Source organism: Euphorbia lathyris, chromosome 8 (assembly GCF_963576675.1).
Source record: "Euphorbia lathyris chromosome 8, ddEupLath1.1, whole genome shotgun sequence".
Classification (NCBI taxonomy): domain Eukaryota; kingdom Viridiplantae; phylum Streptophyta; class Magnoliopsida; order Malpighiales; family Euphorbiaceae; genus Euphorbia; species Euphorbia lathyris.
In genome coordinates, this window is record NC_088917.1 from 59,259,365 (window position 1) to 59,276,234 (window position 16,870).

The 16,870-nt window shown below is 38.2% G+C and overlaps 1 protein-coding gene and 2 non-coding genes across 3 annotated transcripts; all 3 read left to right on the forward strand.

Annotated features, from left to right (window-relative positions):
* Positions 1–9,569: 9,569 nt before the first annotated feature.
* On the forward strand, positions 9,570–16,359 carry LOC136203353 (eukaryotic translation initiation factor). Its single transcript, XM_065994479.1, has 9 exons — positions 9,570–10,068; positions 11,281–11,352; positions 11,816–11,911; positions 12,181–12,384; positions 13,046–13,143; positions 13,929–14,016; positions 14,098–14,448; positions 14,567–14,809; positions 14,896–16,359. The coding sequence occupies exons 1-9, from the start codon at positions 9,898–9,900 to the stop codon at positions 15,934–15,936; spliced, it is 2,364 nt and encodes a 787-aa protein (XP_065850551.1). The 5' UTR covers positions 9,570–9,897; the 3' UTR covers positions 15,937–16,359.
* LOC136204474 (small nucleolar RNA snoR103) lies at positions 10,638–10,744 on the forward strand. The gene has a single exon (XR_010675317.1). It is a non-coding gene; the product is annotated as a small nucleolar RNA snoR103 (small nucleolar RNA).
* Positions 10,913–11,017, forward strand: LOC136204473 (small nucleolar RNA snoR103). The gene has a single exon (XR_010675316.1). It is a non-coding gene; the product is annotated as a small nucleolar RNA snoR103 (small nucleolar RNA).
* Positions 16,360–16,870: the final 511 nt, after the last annotated feature.

A 16,870-nucleotide genomic window follows, 5' to 3' on the forward strand; every position in this document is an offset into this window, starting at 1 on the left:
TGAACCTTTGTGAAGGTTTAGAAGCTGTTCTATTCCTTCTAGAGGAAGTAAAGCTGCCTAGGGGATCAACTTGCTACCTATCTTTGAGGTGAAGCGATCCACCCATAGGACTTGTGAACCCTTCTTTGGGAAGGGAGTGAGAGAGTGTAAAGTCCTTGCGTCCAAGGAATGTTTTAACTCTTTCTCGAATGGTGATCATTTAAAGATGGATCCGCCCATGAGAGTGTTCTCCTATCTTTGAGGAGAAAGTTGAGGGTGTAATGATCTCATGTTTGAGACGATTTTAACCCGCTTTTGATGGTGGTCAATCCTTTTCTTGTCTTTGAGGAGAGAGTTGAGCTCATTTGAAAGCTCCTGAGGGTCTGTGCTTCTTATCTTTATGGAAAGGGGATCCGCCCGTGATGGGATCAATTGTCCTATCTTTGAGGTAATTGATCCGCCTGTGGAACTTTTCATTCGCCAGCCACTGGGCGTATATCAGCACTAAAAGCTAGGCAAATGAATATAAGAAGTATGGCGAGAAAGAATAAATTATAAAATGTAGGATACTATAATAGTTTAATGCACATATAAGAATATGTAAAAATACTGATTTTTAGGCCCATGGTTCTGCCTTTTCCGAGCAACTAGAACCGCATCCTCAATGATGTTTAACTTATGAGTAATCACATATGGGCTTACTCTTGTGGGGATCTCATTCTCCTATGTAAATATGCTTTCAGACTCAATGAGAACTTTTTTAACATCCTCTTTGATCTCAAGTTTTAATCCTTTGGCGATCCGCACCCGCTTTCCATCAGCAATAAGGAGCGTTTCTGTGTCGCCCAAAGCTGTAGTGACAAGTTAATATTTCTCACCTTCGTCCTCTTTGGATTGTGGGCGGATTGATAGTGACGCCGAGTATAAGTCTCTTTAGCCACCTTTTGGTTCCCGCTAATCATTACTCCCCCTTTGCTGGTGGGAATGTACATTGTCAGATGACAGATGGAAATTAGGGCTGCAACCTCTGGCCCCTGGTCTGGATAGTGTGACCCGTCACTCCAATGATGTCAATAATGGTTGTTTCTATTTGGATCGGATCAACCTTTAGTTTGGCGAATGCACCTTTGGTGATGACATTGCGAGAACTGCCCGTGTCTTTACTTGCTTTATTTTATCTCCCATCCTTGAATCGCCATTGTTACTACCAATGCATCTGCATGTGGAGAGATTACCGGACCTGTTTCTGCAAAAGGAGCAATGGAGGGATGTTTTATCCAGAGCGGATATTTTTGCTTTTTCCACGGGTGGCTGATACACTGGTCCATCTGCCATGACATTAATGACACTTTTGAATTTATTTTTGGGATCTGTCTTCTGCTTGTCATCTTGTTATTTGTTATTCTGGACAAAGCTATCTAGTTTGCCAGCTCCCAGCAAGCTTCAGTGTGGTGGCCAACCTGTAGTACGCTTTGGCGTTTCTTCCAACGGTTACATGCTCCCCTCCTTTGGGTTCGGGATATGTAATGTCCCGCTTATATTGAATCTTTTCTTTTATATTGTGGCAAGTTGGAAGCTTTAAACATTCTGTCCGCTTCGTACCCCAGGATCCGTGCTGTGAATGGCGAATTCATGTTAACTTGATAGCGTACCTTTCTGCATTGTTCTCTTGTCTATATAGAGCGGCATGCACTCGCCTTTCAATCTCATCATTCGTGTGTTCAATGTTGAATCATGATGGTGAAGCCGGTTCTTGATCTTGATCTCGATCATGTTGAGGTTATGCTTGGAGATATGGTTTAACGCGGATGGATGTTGTCACAACCGTGGGAGCCATTTTATCTAACTTCTGATATATTGTCTCCGCATCCTTCAACATTTTGCTAACATAATAGATGGAGAACTGCTGACCTTCTTCTTCTTAAATAACCACGGTGCACATATCTTTATCCATGACAGATTGATACAAATACAGGTCTCCCCTTCAGATTGGTCTGCTCATCAAGGGTGGTTTTGCTAGGAATTGTTTTATACCTTGATATGCTTGTTGACAATCTTTCTAGTATGATGATCCGCCCGTTCAACCTCTGGATATTTCTCACCCATTGTGGGGTTTTCATTTAGGCGCTCTTTTCACCTTTTTCCTCGCAAGGTTTTTTATTTTATCTGGATTTGCTCTAACTCCTTTTTGGCCAATGACATAGTCAAGGAATTTTTTTGAAGTGACTCTGCATATACACTTCTTTGGATTGAGCTTTATTTTTCATATCAGTGTTTGCACTGGTTGTAGTATTAGCAACTCCCTTGTACCTGTGGGTTAGCACTGAAAGAACTCCAGAAGTGGGGCATGCTATGTCCATTATTAAAAGATTGTGGTAAGTCATAAAAGCTATATTCACTTACCTTGGGGATCAATGGCTTGATCCATGGAACATACTTCATAGCAAAAGAATGTTTGTATTTGCCTTGTTGGCAAATATCATGTATGATGCAATGTCTCTTTATGGAATTTTTAGTTCATATTGGAATCAACTTAATAATTCCTTCACGTTGGTCCCTGAATCTAGAATGAGCTTAGTCAAAGGATAAAACCGAGTAAATATTATATGTCAAACAAATTCATAATAGAATTTTAATCGTGCTTGTTTTAATAATAATATCACGTATAACGGTCATAACCATAAAGATTGCTACTGCACATGAATATCATAATGAATTCTTAATAAATAACCATAATGAGAATGGTTTAAGAATAATATCCTTTTGTATTTCAATGCGCATTAATATCCAAGATAGCATATTTATTTTAAACGTCATAAAAGTTATGGCATTCTATATTGGGTAAGATATCTTACATAGTTGCTATTTACTTGCAATTAATATTGTGCATCCATACATTAATGGCATTCAAAGATCATTAAAGCCTCATTTGAATGAGGTGTAATTAAAGAAAGGTAAGTGATGATTTAATAATATAGTTATATATAAAATTACTCTTATATCATTTCATTTGTATGAATAAAATAAAAGAGAAAGGGTAATTTTGGAAGAAAAATACATGTACCATGATTCTCCTCCAATTTGGAGTGTAAGGAAAATTACTCAAAATTCACTCTTACCTACCTTCACATACAATCCTCCAATCTTTAAGGAATTCTCATGTATATCCTAAGAATTTTGCATAAATTAATGTTCTGGTCCGAAACCGACACTTGCACTATTTTGTAGTTAGCTCAGGACATGAAAGTTTTGTTTATCCAATTTGGTAATTCGTCAACTCATAATGGCCTTAATAGTTAGGGACAATTACAGGATAATTACAAATAGACTCAATATTTTCAAGTCTCTTGTGTTGGTAACAGAAATTCTAACAATGTCAAATAAACAGTTTTTATATGAATAGACACATCTTTGTAAAAAAGGGAATGAAATAACTGTTTGACAAAACAATATTCAAAAATATGAATTTTTGATATTAAAAGTACTATATAGGAGAAAAGCCATATATAGATGGTGAATTGTACAAGGAAAAACCAAATATGATTTTTTTTGTAATTTCTTCTAATAGTTATATGCATGTTCATCCAAAAGACTGGTCAGACCTAAAACATCTGTAATTACACGAGCCTTTTATGATATCTTAATATTAAGTGATAAAATCACCTTGAATGGGTGAATTTTTTATAAAATTCCAAGATTACGGATCTTATACATGCATCTTGTACTAATTCAACGATAATGGCATGCTACACTTGTCATGCATAGAAATATAAGGCATATTGAGCATGCAAGATTTAATGAAAGATTTGTGTCTATGACTTTATCTTTCACAATTTATTAGATTTATCATAATAACATGTAATGATATTCGTAGCACTTTATAAGGGTGATGGATCTCAATTAAAAATGGAATAAGAAACGGGAGGAAACTTATCTGATTTATCATAAAATTCCAGATTTGATGTAGAAAACTCTTTCTCACCAATATATAGAGAACCCTATCTTTGGATAGATTTATTTATACTGATTGAGCCAAAGTTTGAGATTGTGATTTCTATTCCGTTGACTCCATTGTTTTGTTCTTTGTGAAACTCTATACAATCAAGATTTTGTGATCTTCTGTTTGTTAGAGATCCACGTTCACCGCACCAATTGATAACAGGTGGGAAAATTCCGATCAACGTCCGTCCCTGTGGGGGGCGTCGTTGGATTCGACGGGGGGAAGCTCCGATGCCAAAGTCAGTAAGGAAGAACAAGAGAGCAAACTGAATTGACAAAGGGTAAGTAAAAGTGTACCTTGATAGCCTAGGGATGTAGGCTATATATAGCTTGGAAGTCGTAACCTTCAGCAACTAGAAGATCTCCATTAATGCTCCATTAATGGCGGTTACTGGTTACCTTTAACCTGGCGGTTAGCTAATTGATAGCTCATTAATGGTCTTTATGACCGAGTCGGCGGTTAGCCGTTACTGTGATGAATCAGGTGAAAGAGGAGATTCGCCTCATAGGTTCGCCTGCGGATCTCACTGAGCTGAACCGTGGAGATCCGCCATCCGATTCTTCTTGCGGCGTTCTCAAGGTGAATATCCCTTTTGGTCCTTGGGATAATATTCTATCAGTAAGATGAATATCCCTTTTCGTATTCTTTGATCCGTCAAGGCGTATGTACGCTCTCCTTGAGAGCTATGGCGGGTCTCCGCTACTCGCTCTCATCGGGCGTATCTCGTTATGGCGTATCTCGCCATGGTCCACGTGGCGTGGCATAATGCTAGAGACTCCTTCCTTTTCCTCATTATTTGCATATTCTCCCCTGCATTAATTATCATTAATTCCACATTAATCATGTATAAATATCTCTTTTAGAAGGAATAATGGTTTGCCATTATTTCTATTAATTTTTCCTTATTCCTTATTCAAGAATAATTTGGGTTGTTATCAATTTCGCTGAAGCTGAGTACGATGAATTCTGGATGAACGCAATGCAAGAGGAGCTCGATCAATTTCGAAGAAATGATGTATGGGAGTTAGTGCCTCATCCAAAGAGTCAAAAGACCATCGGAACTAGATGGTCTTCAGGAACAAGATGGACGAACAAGGAAACGTAGTCAGGAACAAGGCAAGGCTTGTAGCTCAGGGCTACAGTCAGCAAGAAGGTATTGACTACGGTGAGACCTTTGCCCCAGTGGCAAGGCTAGAGGCAATTAGAATTTTATGTGCATATGCATCTTATATGAATTTTAAATTATTCCAAATGGATGTCAAAAGTGCATTTCTTAATGGAGTTATAAACGAGGAGGTTTATGTAAATCAACCTCCAGGTTTTGAGGACCCTAAGTTCCCAAACCATGTTTACAAACTCAAAAAGGCTCTGTACGGCCTCAAGCAAGCACCACGTGCTTGGTATGAGAGGCTGACCAGTTTCCTGCTGACTAGAAATTACGTCATGGGTAAAGCTGATACAACCTTATTCATTAAGAAAAAGGGTAAAGATACCCTGCTGGCCCAAATTTATGTTGATGATATAATATTTGGTGCAACTAACGAATCAATGTGCAAGGAGTTTAGCAAACAAATGCAGACTGAGTTTGAAATGTCTATGATGGGAGAACTCAACTTATTCCTCGGTCTTCAAATTAAACAAGGAAAGAATGGCATCTTCATCAGTCAAGCCAAATATGCCAAGGAGATCTTAAAGAAATATGACTTGGAAAATTGCAAGCCAATATCCACTCCTATGGGCACTGACACTGTCCTCTGTGCTGATGAGAATGGTAAGTCAGTAGACAGCAAATTATATCAAGGTATGATAGGCTCTCTACTTTACTTAACAGCCAGTAGACCGGACATTCAGTTTTCAGTATGCTACTGTGCTAGATATCAATCTAACCCTAAGGAATCTCATTACATTGCTGTAAAAAGAATCCTTAGATATTTGCAAAGCTCAGTGAACGCAGGTTTGTGGTATCCAAACACTCATGACTTTACACTTATTGGATACACTGACGCTGACTATGGACGGGATAAGCTGGAACGAAAAAGCACCTCTGGAGGATGCCATTTCTTAGGAAGCTGTCTTGTATCCCGGTTCAGCAAGAAGCAAGCGTCAGTAGCCTTGTCTACCACTGAAGCTGAGAACATTGCTGCTGGTCATTGTGTTGCTCAAGTCCTATGGATTAAGCAACAGCTTGAAGATTATGGTGTTCAAACGAAGACAATTGAAGTCAAATGTGATAACAAAAGTGCAATTGATCTCTCAAAGAACCCAATTCAACACAGCAGAATGAAGCATGTCAGCATTCGACATCACTTCATTAGAGACCATGTACTCAAGGGTGAGATCAAGCTGATTTTTGTCCCAACGGACGAACAACTTGCGGATATCTTCACGAAGCCACTGGCCCGTGATCAGTTCAGCATACCGAGAGAAGCAATTGGTATGTTTAATCCTCTTCAGTAATTTCCTGTGCTAAATGATATGAATGCTGAGTGAATTACATACTGAGTGATTAATTGTTTGCTGAGTAACTCATCGAAACTGATTGAATATACAATGCTGAGTATACTTGCACACTCAGTAAATTAGTCTATAACTTGAAATTAAAAATCATCCATAAATACAATACTGACCATTCAGAATATCAAACGCTTGACATTCTAAATACTGAGTGATTGATCCGTTAGCATAAATGCAAAGCACGCGTATAGCCTAGGATGACGTATTCGCCGTAATGTGTCATAAATGCCAGGATCATTGTCGCTACATGATCCCAAGGCAAAACTGACACATGGATTTGATTAAGATCCACACCGTTCACTCCGTCTATAAATTATGGGAATTTCCTCATCTTTTATTCTTTACGCTTAATCAATTCTAAAGGCAAAGAAACCACTTTGAACCTTCTCTCTCGCAAATTCCTCTAAGTTCTCCATATTAAGAATGACTAAGTTGTCTTTCAACGTCTCCGGTGCCGGCCACCAAAAGTCCAGCTCCGATGAACCTTCACGAAACCCTTCTACACCGAGCAAGGGTAAAACTGGCCAAACTTCTGGCCAAGGGAAAGATGTTAAGATCAGGACCTACTCCAAGGTCTTCGACAATGTACGTGAATGGAAGGTAGAACCCTCCAGATGGGTTTCGGAGCACTTTGTACAGAACGAACAGCCATTTGCTGAGTGGATTTCCAAGAACGAATGGACTGGGCTGTTCTCGGTCAGGGATGAGACCTATCCTGACCTAGTAAGGGAGTTCTACCACAATCTCAAGGTTGCCAGTGACTCCGCCGACTACCTAAGCACTGAAGTAAGAGGGAAAACCATCTTCATCAACCCTCTATACATAGGAAATCTCCTCCAGCTCAAAACTGAGGGAGTAAGGCTGAGGAAGTCAGGAGATCAGGACAAGACAAACTATGTCCACACCTTCTGCAAACCTGAGGGTTACTCAGGAGAAATCTCAGCATCTTCAATGGGTCAGCACCAGAAGATGGCTCACTATTTGCTGACGTACTTTATCTATCCCAAGATAAACTGCACTACATCAGCAACAAACTTTGAGCAGTGCTTCATCTGGCACATGCTGACGTACACCCCCATCAACCTACCAGTTTTTCTCGTTGCTGGGTTTCTACGCAGCACTGGTACACTGAGGTTGGGGTCAATCATCACCAGGATCCTCATCGACCACAAGATTGTTGAAACACCTTTCCACATAATTTTGATTTGACAAAATTATTTAAGTATAATTAAAATACATATTCTAAACACGCTAAGTTTAAATGCTTTGATTTATTTCTACTAATGTGTTTGTTCAATGTTGAGTTAAAATGTTATAAGACATAAGAATCAAAAGGCCCAGGCCCAATACGGAATCCAAGGCCCATGTCAAACAACTCAGTACACTCGGCCCGCGTATGTCAAGATGTTGCCGTTTTGAATGAAATCGCAACTCAGCAAACGGAAGGATCTAGAAGACCTTCGGGAACAACTTCAAGATGAAGCTGCTGAGTAGTCTCGACAAAGCGTACAAAACAGCAGCTGGCAAAGGAAAACTTCCAGACAAAGTGTTTCCTCTTTTGGCAAAGTTCAGACGACACAGTATGCTGTCCAGTTGACCTTACCATAAAAGGAGAGACCATCTGCTGAGCTGACCAAGGACAGAAGATACATGATTGTGATTGGCCGAGAGCTCTGTGCAAGTCAGGATGACAACGACACATAGCCGTTTCCCTCCAACGGTTATTTCGAAATTCGAAATGACCGACGACCCAAACATCTCTATAAATAGTGCCATCACAAGTATCTGTGTAAAAGTCTAGAGTGATTGTAAATCGTCTAAAGTGTCTTAGCACATCTTTGTATTAGGACAAAACACTTATCATTTCTAGAGATAGAAAGGAGAGGCTGAGTACTCGGTTTTAAGTACTCAGCGAGAGATTATGATTGAGTAGAAGTATAGAGGAAGGTACTCTTGTCATACTCAATTGCTGATATTGTAAAAGGTTTGAGGCTCTACCTTTAAAGAACTCAATAGAGGATTTGAAATCTCGGAACGTGTTCCAGGGACAGGACGTAGGCTTAGAAGAAGCCGAACCTGGATAAATCTGCTGAGTGAAGTATTTCTAAACCTTTAACTCCTTATTTATATTGCTTGCTTAAATAATCAAAAACTGACCAAGTAAAGAGGTTAAGTTGAGTTGTGCGCATTAAACGTAAGAGCTCAGGAATAGACTCTAAGTGCTATTTCCTGACTTAAGCTGAGAAACTGACCTAGTCACCAGTTGACTAAGCCAGTATCTTGCTATTTACTCAGCGCTGCTGATCAAACCTTTTTCCTTAGAAAAAGAAGTCTGCCCTAATTGTTAAAAAGTTTAAATAGTTCCTAACCCCCCCCCCTTGGAACTATACTTGCAACTAAACAAGGGACCAACACGCGCTGCCCGTTTCCACCCATGGTGAAACGGGCAGGCTGCCCGTTCAAGCAAAAAATGGAGAGAAATTGCCCCGAACAATTTTTTTTTAATTTTTAATGTACATTATGATAACCTATTATGCATTTTTTTTTGTATATTCAGGTACCGAGGATTTGAGAGAATTTGAATTTTAGCTCGGTTTTTTGAAAATCCTAAGAAGGTAGAGAGGATTTGAGAGAATTTGAATTTTTTGTTAGAAAAAGTAAGGAGGACAAATATGTCAAAAATGGGCGGTGGACCGGAATTTAGGTGCCGTGTATAGCAGCCCACTTTTTTTTTTCCAAGATATATAGATTATGAATTCACAAAAGGGTTACTTGACTTTATTACATCATTCTATTTTCTCTTAAGTTTCTCTAGGAAAAGCTATCCAAAATAACTCTAAATCAAAATAAATAAATAAAATCTATTAAATCAGTAAATCAAAATTCTGAAATTAAAACATAATTAATGAAAGGTCATTAACGGTCACTATTTACTGTACTAGCAGCCAACTGACTTCCCCAACTGCCAGGGACAATAAGGTAATTCCATACGAAATCTTATGTAGAATCTGAAAAGGAAAAAGGGAATTAATTTATAATAAATAAATAAAGGAAAAAAAACGCCACAAACACTCGCCTAAAGTAGGGTTTGTATTTCCCTGCCCCAAGCGGCCTCTCATACCCTCTCTTTCTCATTCTTTCTCTTCTCTTCTCTTCTCTGTTCTCCGCAGAAGAGAGAGAAAACATAGCGAACCTCTTATCTCTCTAACCAGGAGAGAAATCCTTTCTCTCTCTATACATCCATCCATCTATCTATCTCTATCTATATTTGTATTTAATTCTAGGTTATACATAGAATCAGTTTATCTGGATTCAGCTTTTGTTGTTGTAGCTGAATCTTGATCCGTTTTCTGTCGGTTTTAATTTGACGGCGAAGATTTTCTCTGGGAGTGAAAGATCGAGGTATGCAGCAAGGTGATCAGACGGTGTTGAGCTTGAGACCTGGTGGTGGTCGAGGAAGCAGACTCTTCAATCCACGCTTAGAGTCATCTTCTAATTCTTCTGCAATTTCTTCTTCTTCTATTTCATTCGGTGATCTCCCTCTCTTGCGTCCTCATGGCGGTGCTCCTCTAAAGGTTTTTTCTTTAGCTTTTACTTTCTTTGTATTGTGTGGAAATCGTTATCTATCTGTGGATCTGGGCCTGTTTTGACTTATGGATATGGTTGCCTTTGCTTATTTGTTGGTGACTTTAGAACTTTCTTTTTTTTGGTAAAAGCTGTTTTTTTTTTGCTAACACGGTTTTGGAAAATATTGGATCTGGGAGTGGATTATCTTGATGCTTTTGTTACGATATGAGCTTGATTTTTTCCGGTGAATGGTTGTCACAATTCTTCATTCATTAGTATGATGCTTTCGTGAATCGCAACACTTAAGAACACATGCCTCCTTTGTTAATGTCTTAAAATTCTTGTTTCTTGCTTCAAAAACTAGTGGTCCGTGGACGGTATTAGATAGAAATACAACAAATTAACCTAAAGCTATGGAAGTTTTAGAATTTGTTTCTTTTGAGCAATTTCTTTTGTCTAATCGACTGATGTTTATTTTGCTATGGGTTGGATTGATTTGATTATCTTAGCCATGATTATTGGTTATCCAGCACGAACTTGAGCATCATTTTTCAACGGTCCTAATTCTTGGCGGGCCACTTAGTATGTGCACCTGCTGTAAATATGGACCAACAACGATATATAGGCTTTTTAGGTGGGTACTTAGTGAGTTTCAGGTCGCCCATAAAGAAGCTACTGATATGTAAGTTTTCCAATGATTGGTGTTGATATAACAATTATCAACAATGAAATTCGATCACTGATGTTTATTTTGCTATGGGTTGGATTGATTTAATTAGCTTACCCATGGTTATTTGTTATCCAGCACGAACTTGAGCATCATTTTTCAACGGTCCTAATTCTTGGTAGGCCACTTAGTATGTGTACCTGCTGTAAATATGGACCAACAGCAATATGTAGTCTTTAGGTGGGTACGTAGTGAGTTTCATGTAGCCCATAAAGAAGCTACTGACATGTACATAATTGCATCCTACAATTTTTTTTGTTGTAGTTTATTCAATTGTATTATTTGATGGGTTCAGTCTGCTCAGTGAAGGATGTACTAGGTCTTAGATTTTCATGAATGGAGTCTATTAAAAAAGATAGTGTATCCCACAAAAAATATCGTGCGACACCAATGTTTAATTCTGCTGTACTTGAGTTTAGTTGTTGTTTGTTCTGTGTTTCACTCGACTGTTAGATGCTGAAAGTTCCTGACTTCCATTTTTGTTCTGTTCTAGACTGGTGATTCACGTTTTGAGGTTCATGATCGTGTGCGGTACACAAGAGACCAACTTTTGCAGCTTAGAGAGGTAATGTTTCCTGATGTATTATTAAGCTTGTTAAGATAGCTGTCCTGGTCGCTACTATTTATTTTCTTGCTTGTAACCAATTATGAATGACGTAGAACCAGGATGGATGATATGCAATGTTTTCTGTTTTATATTTCCTTGTTCAGAATCCCTTATCTTTTTAAAGATATTTCCTTCATTTCGTCTAGTTTTCTAACTATTTTTATCTTCTCTTAATTCTACACTGATATTTGGTTGCATAATTTTTTTTTCATATGTTTACTCTGGTATCGCTGACACGACTTGATTTCACGGTTTTATATGATGGTTCATGTTAGCCGACCCCGAATCATTTCGGGACTAAGGCTTTGTTGTTGTTGTTGTTGTTTACTCTGGTATTTGAATATAGAATATGTAATATATATCAGTATTGCGATCATTAGTGCCTTGCCTTGATATTGTTATGATCATTTTATTATAATAGGCTGTTGTGATCTCTGATGAGATTTTAAAAATCAAACGTGAAATTGAAGCTGAGCTCTTTGGGGAAGATCAAAGCTGGAGTCGTGCAGAAATCAATGTAAGTTCCATTCTATCTTGATTGGATTTTATTTTTTATTTTTTAAGCTTTATGTTTCCTTTTTTGTATGAGACAATTGGTCTGGATTTAATTTTACTTGATATGTAAGCAAGGTAAATTTACTGCCAAATTCTATTGCAAGTATTCAAATATCTTGTCATCATTCAGCTATTGCTAGCAATCAAAATGTTCAAAGTGATCGATTGCAATTTTTTTGCAGCTTTGAAGTTTACTATTTTCTTATATCATTTTCTTTTGCTTACATACAGCCACCAAATCAGTCTCAGAGTCGTTATTCAGAGCCTGATAATCGTGACTGGCGTAATCGTTCTGCACAAATTTCTGCCGCTGGAGAGGAGAGGACCTGGGAGTCTCTTCGAGAAAACAAAGACGTAGCTGGACGATATGATTCCGGAAATCAATTTAATCGGCAAGACCAATCCCAATATGCTAGATCCCAATCCAATCAATCGGTAATTAATATATTATTTGATGGCCAGACAGACAGTTTTGCTCCCTTTCTTTGTCATGGGTTGTGTTTTTAAATAATTTTTTTGTTCAAGGAACTGTAACCAAAAGACAAGATCAAACAAGTTAGAATCTCAACCAATGAATAGCAACCAAAATAGATTGCCTCTAACAAATCAACACAAGATCAAGTTAGAATCTCAACCAATGAATAACAACCAAAATAGATTGCCTCTAACAAATCAACACAAGATCAAGGATAAAGAGAAAGAGATGAAATCAATTGAATGGAAGCAAGCGGTGGAAATTTGGTCCTCTACAGTGGGGGTCGAATTTCTCTCTCTATTAGGGGTTAGCCACAATTCAACTATAAGGGGGATATAAATAGCCTCTTGTATCTAAACCCTATAGAATTAGGTTACTTCTTTAGAGTTTTATTCTAAATAAATACTCCATAAAGAAGTTATCTAAAAACTATAGATAAAGGCTGTACTGATTTGGTAAACCAAGTTTGTGTTCTCACTATATACCTTACAGAGGGACCAGGATTCAAATATTTGATTCTTTTCTAATTTTCCTTATTTTCTTGCAAATTTCTGTATTTGTGGGTATGCGACTATGCGGATTGACTTTACTTTCAACCTTACATTTTCTTCTGAATTCCAGGGGGGCCCTGCTCCAGCATTGGTCAAGGCGGAGGTGCCATGGTCTGCTAAAAGGGGGAATCTTTCTGATAAAGAACGTGTGTTAAAGACTGTAAAAGGGTAATTTTCTGCAATTATGAGTAATGCCACTTTCTGCATTAATTAGCATAAATGTATGAATGTCGTAAAATGGTATTTGTGGACTTGTTTGTTGGCAGTAGTAATATAATCCTTTAGATAATAACCCTCAAGACACAGTCAAAGATCAAGTCGAACAATAAACATTCTAATATTGAACTCACCATAATAAAAAAAACTTAATAGATTTAATGATAGTGGTGCTTTCTGCTAGGGTTTTGAATGCCCAATAATAATGTGTTTGGTTTTCCATATATTTTTGTATTAGTAAAATCTGGATTTCTTTTCTGAGTGAGCAGAATTTATTCAAAAAAAAAGCTAAATCTTAATTTTCCATTACAAAGTTGAAAATTATGTGTTACCTTTTCAAGTACTTATTTCTTTATGAATTGACTATTAAGATGTGACTTGTAATGTAGTGCGCTCAAATTTTCTTAACCATGTCTGAAATGCCAGTCACAGTAATTTTTGTTTCCTTGTCACATGTAATGAATAATTTCCCAGTTAGGAGTCATCTTTTCCTAGTTATTGAATTGCTAAACAATAAAAGGAGTGGTTATATAATACCACTCACTAATGAATTGTCTTGTCTCCCGCTCATTGACATCTAGTAATCCCAGTTCTTGAGCTGTAATGCTACATGGATGATTGTACAATACAAGTTATCCTTTTTGCTTCTGGGAATAATCTATTTTCGTTCTTCACCCTGTTTAGTCAGTATTGGTTTGTTGTATACCATGTACTGACAACCTTTATTTTGGGTGCAGTATACTGAACAAGCTTACACCTGAAAAATTTGATCTTCTCAAGGGTCAACTTATTGACTCTGGCATTACATCAGCTGATATATTGAAGGTTAGATGATCTGTTTATAGATGTGTTCTTTCAACTGTATAGATGTTGCCAGATGAACTCATAGAGTGTTGTGTCATGCAGGGTGTGATACAGCTTATATTTGAGAAGGCCGTCCTGGAGCCTACATTTTGTCCCATGTATTCGGAGTTGTGTTACGATCTCAATGAAAAACTTCCCCCTTATCCATCTGATGAACCAGGTGGGAAAGAAATCACGTTCAAGCGTGTTCTCCTGAATAACTGCCAGGAGGCATTTGAGGGTGCTGATAAACTGAGGGAGGAAGTTAGGCAAATGACATCTCCAGAGCAAGAGGCTGAACGCAGGGATAAGGAAAGATTGGTCAAGCTTCGCACCCTTGGAAATATCCGTTTGATTGGAGAGCTTCTGAAACAGAAAATGGTCCCTGAGAAGATTGTCCATCACATTGTTAAGGTTAAAATTTTAAGTTCACTTGTAGCAACTACTTTATGAGATATAAAGATGCCCTTCATTTTTTGTGCATTTTATCTATTATCTAATGGTGCTGATCGTTAGCTACTGTGTGAACCAGGAGCTTTTGGGACCCGACAACAAGGTTTGTCCCGCTGAAGAAAATGTTGAGGCTATTTGTCAGTTCTTCAATACTATTGGAAAACAGCTTGATGAGAGTCCAAAATCACAGCGGATAAATGATATATACTTTAATAGATTGAAGGACTTGGCAGCAAACCCTCAACTCGCTGCGCGACTCAGGTTCATGGTTCGTGATGTTATTGATCTGCGATCAAACCGCTGGGTACCAAGACGTGAAGAGGTTGGTTTCGTGCCATTAATATTTTGTTTTGGTAGTTCACACATTTTGTGAAGTATAATATTCTTCTACTACTATTATTATTGTAGGTCAAAGCTAAAACTATTAATGAGATACACTCCGAGGCAGAAAAAAATCTCGGGTTGCGTCCAGGTGCTACTTCAAGTATCAGAAATAATCGTGTTACGTCTGCTTCCCCAGGGGGTACTGGCCCTGGTGGGTTTCCAATCAACCGACCTGGTACGGGGGGTATGATGCCTGGCATGCCAGGAACTAGGAGGATGCCTGGGATGCCTGGGAATGATAATGATAATTGGGAGGTGGCTAGGAACCGCTCAATGCCAAGGGGTGATGGATCTACTATGCAGCCTACTGGACGTGTCCCGTCACCAATGTTTAACAAGTCCACATCACTTAACACAAGGCTGCTACCTCAGGGTAGCAGTGGCTTTATTGGTGGAAAGAGTAGTGCACTTTTGCAGGGTAGTACTGGATCTTCTCCTCGTCCTTCTGATGTTGGTTCAGTTACAGAACCTCCTTCCCAAGCCCCTGTACCTAGTAAAGCTACTCCTCACGTGCCTCCAGCTGTTGAGAAACCTGTGGCTTCAGCTCCAAAATTAAATCTGGATGAACTCAGCAGAAAAACGGTGTTGCTTTTGAAGGAATATTTCAATGTTCGGCTTCTGGATGAAGCAATGACTTGTGTGGAGGAGCTGAAATCTCCAGCCTACCACCCTGAAGTTGTCAAGGAAGCAATCTCCGTTGGTTTAGATGAAAACCCCCCCTGCGTTGAACAAGTAGTGAAGCTTTTAGAATACTTATTAGACAAGAAGGTTATCACAGCTAAAGACATAGGCACTGGTTGTCTGCTTTATGGTTCTATGTTGGATGATATAGGGATCGATCTACCAAGAGCACCTAATAATTTTGGTGAAATTATTGGGGGGCTAGTTTTGGCTAAAGGATTGGACTTTAAAGTGGTGAAAGAGGTTCTTAAGAAGATGGAAGACGATATGTATAAGAAAGCTGTATTTGATGCTGTAAAGAGGACCATCAGTAATAGCAGTGATGGACAAGCTGTATTAGATTCACAGGCATCAGATATCGAGGCTTGCGAGAGCGTGCTTTAAAAGCGTTAAACACAAGATTCGTCGCATCTGTACCCCCACGGACTTTGGTGCTTTCTTTACCATTATAATGCCTTGTCCAAAAACCTTTTTGAGGAGAGCAACTTGTAGTATGTGATAAGGTGGAGCTGCCAAGAACAGGTCTTTTTGTTTTATTTTTGTTTTTCTGAGTCATATTTTTCTCGAGGTAATAGCTGTGTGTTATTGAGCAAAGAAATCAAACCATAATGCCATGGATTTTGTTCTCCTGCATGGTTGGCTAATTATGTGCCTGATTGCTTGAGAAGAATGCCTTTTAAGGGATCCAGTTGTTTTTGTATTTCATTAGTTTCGATCTTCTTCTTCGTCGCCTTCTTGACTTGAGTAATTTAGTTTATTGTTTAAACTACCTACCTCATAAATCTAAAATTTTGTACGTTCTCTCTATTTTTTTTTTTTAACTCGGACCTTTGCACATGTATGTATGGTATGGATGTAGATTTTCTTAAGCTCGACCATACGTAATTTCTTTTGCCGTATTTGGGTCTTCAAAATGTGTTTTAGCAGTAATGAATTGGGTAGTCTTGACGTGTTAACAGGATTGAAGTCTTCGATCAGAATATTTCCTTACCAATAATTTCCATTTTTGTTCCAACAAAATCCATGTCGTGATCTTCTTGAAAGGACTTCGGAACTGTGTTTGGTAAGAGTGGTCGGTAGAGGGAAGAGAAGGACGTTTGATTTCTAAGGCATGTAGCTAAAATTTATTTTATTTAAATACGTGCCTTAGAAATCCAACTTCATTCCCAAAAAAACTATTAATGAATGATAGAAGGTAGAATAAGTATACAGAAAAACTAAAATAGTGTGGAAATACATATTTTTTTTTTTTTGGTTTTCTGTCACTAACATGTTATGTTTATTTATAGTTTTTATTTTTAATTAAAACTCATGTTTC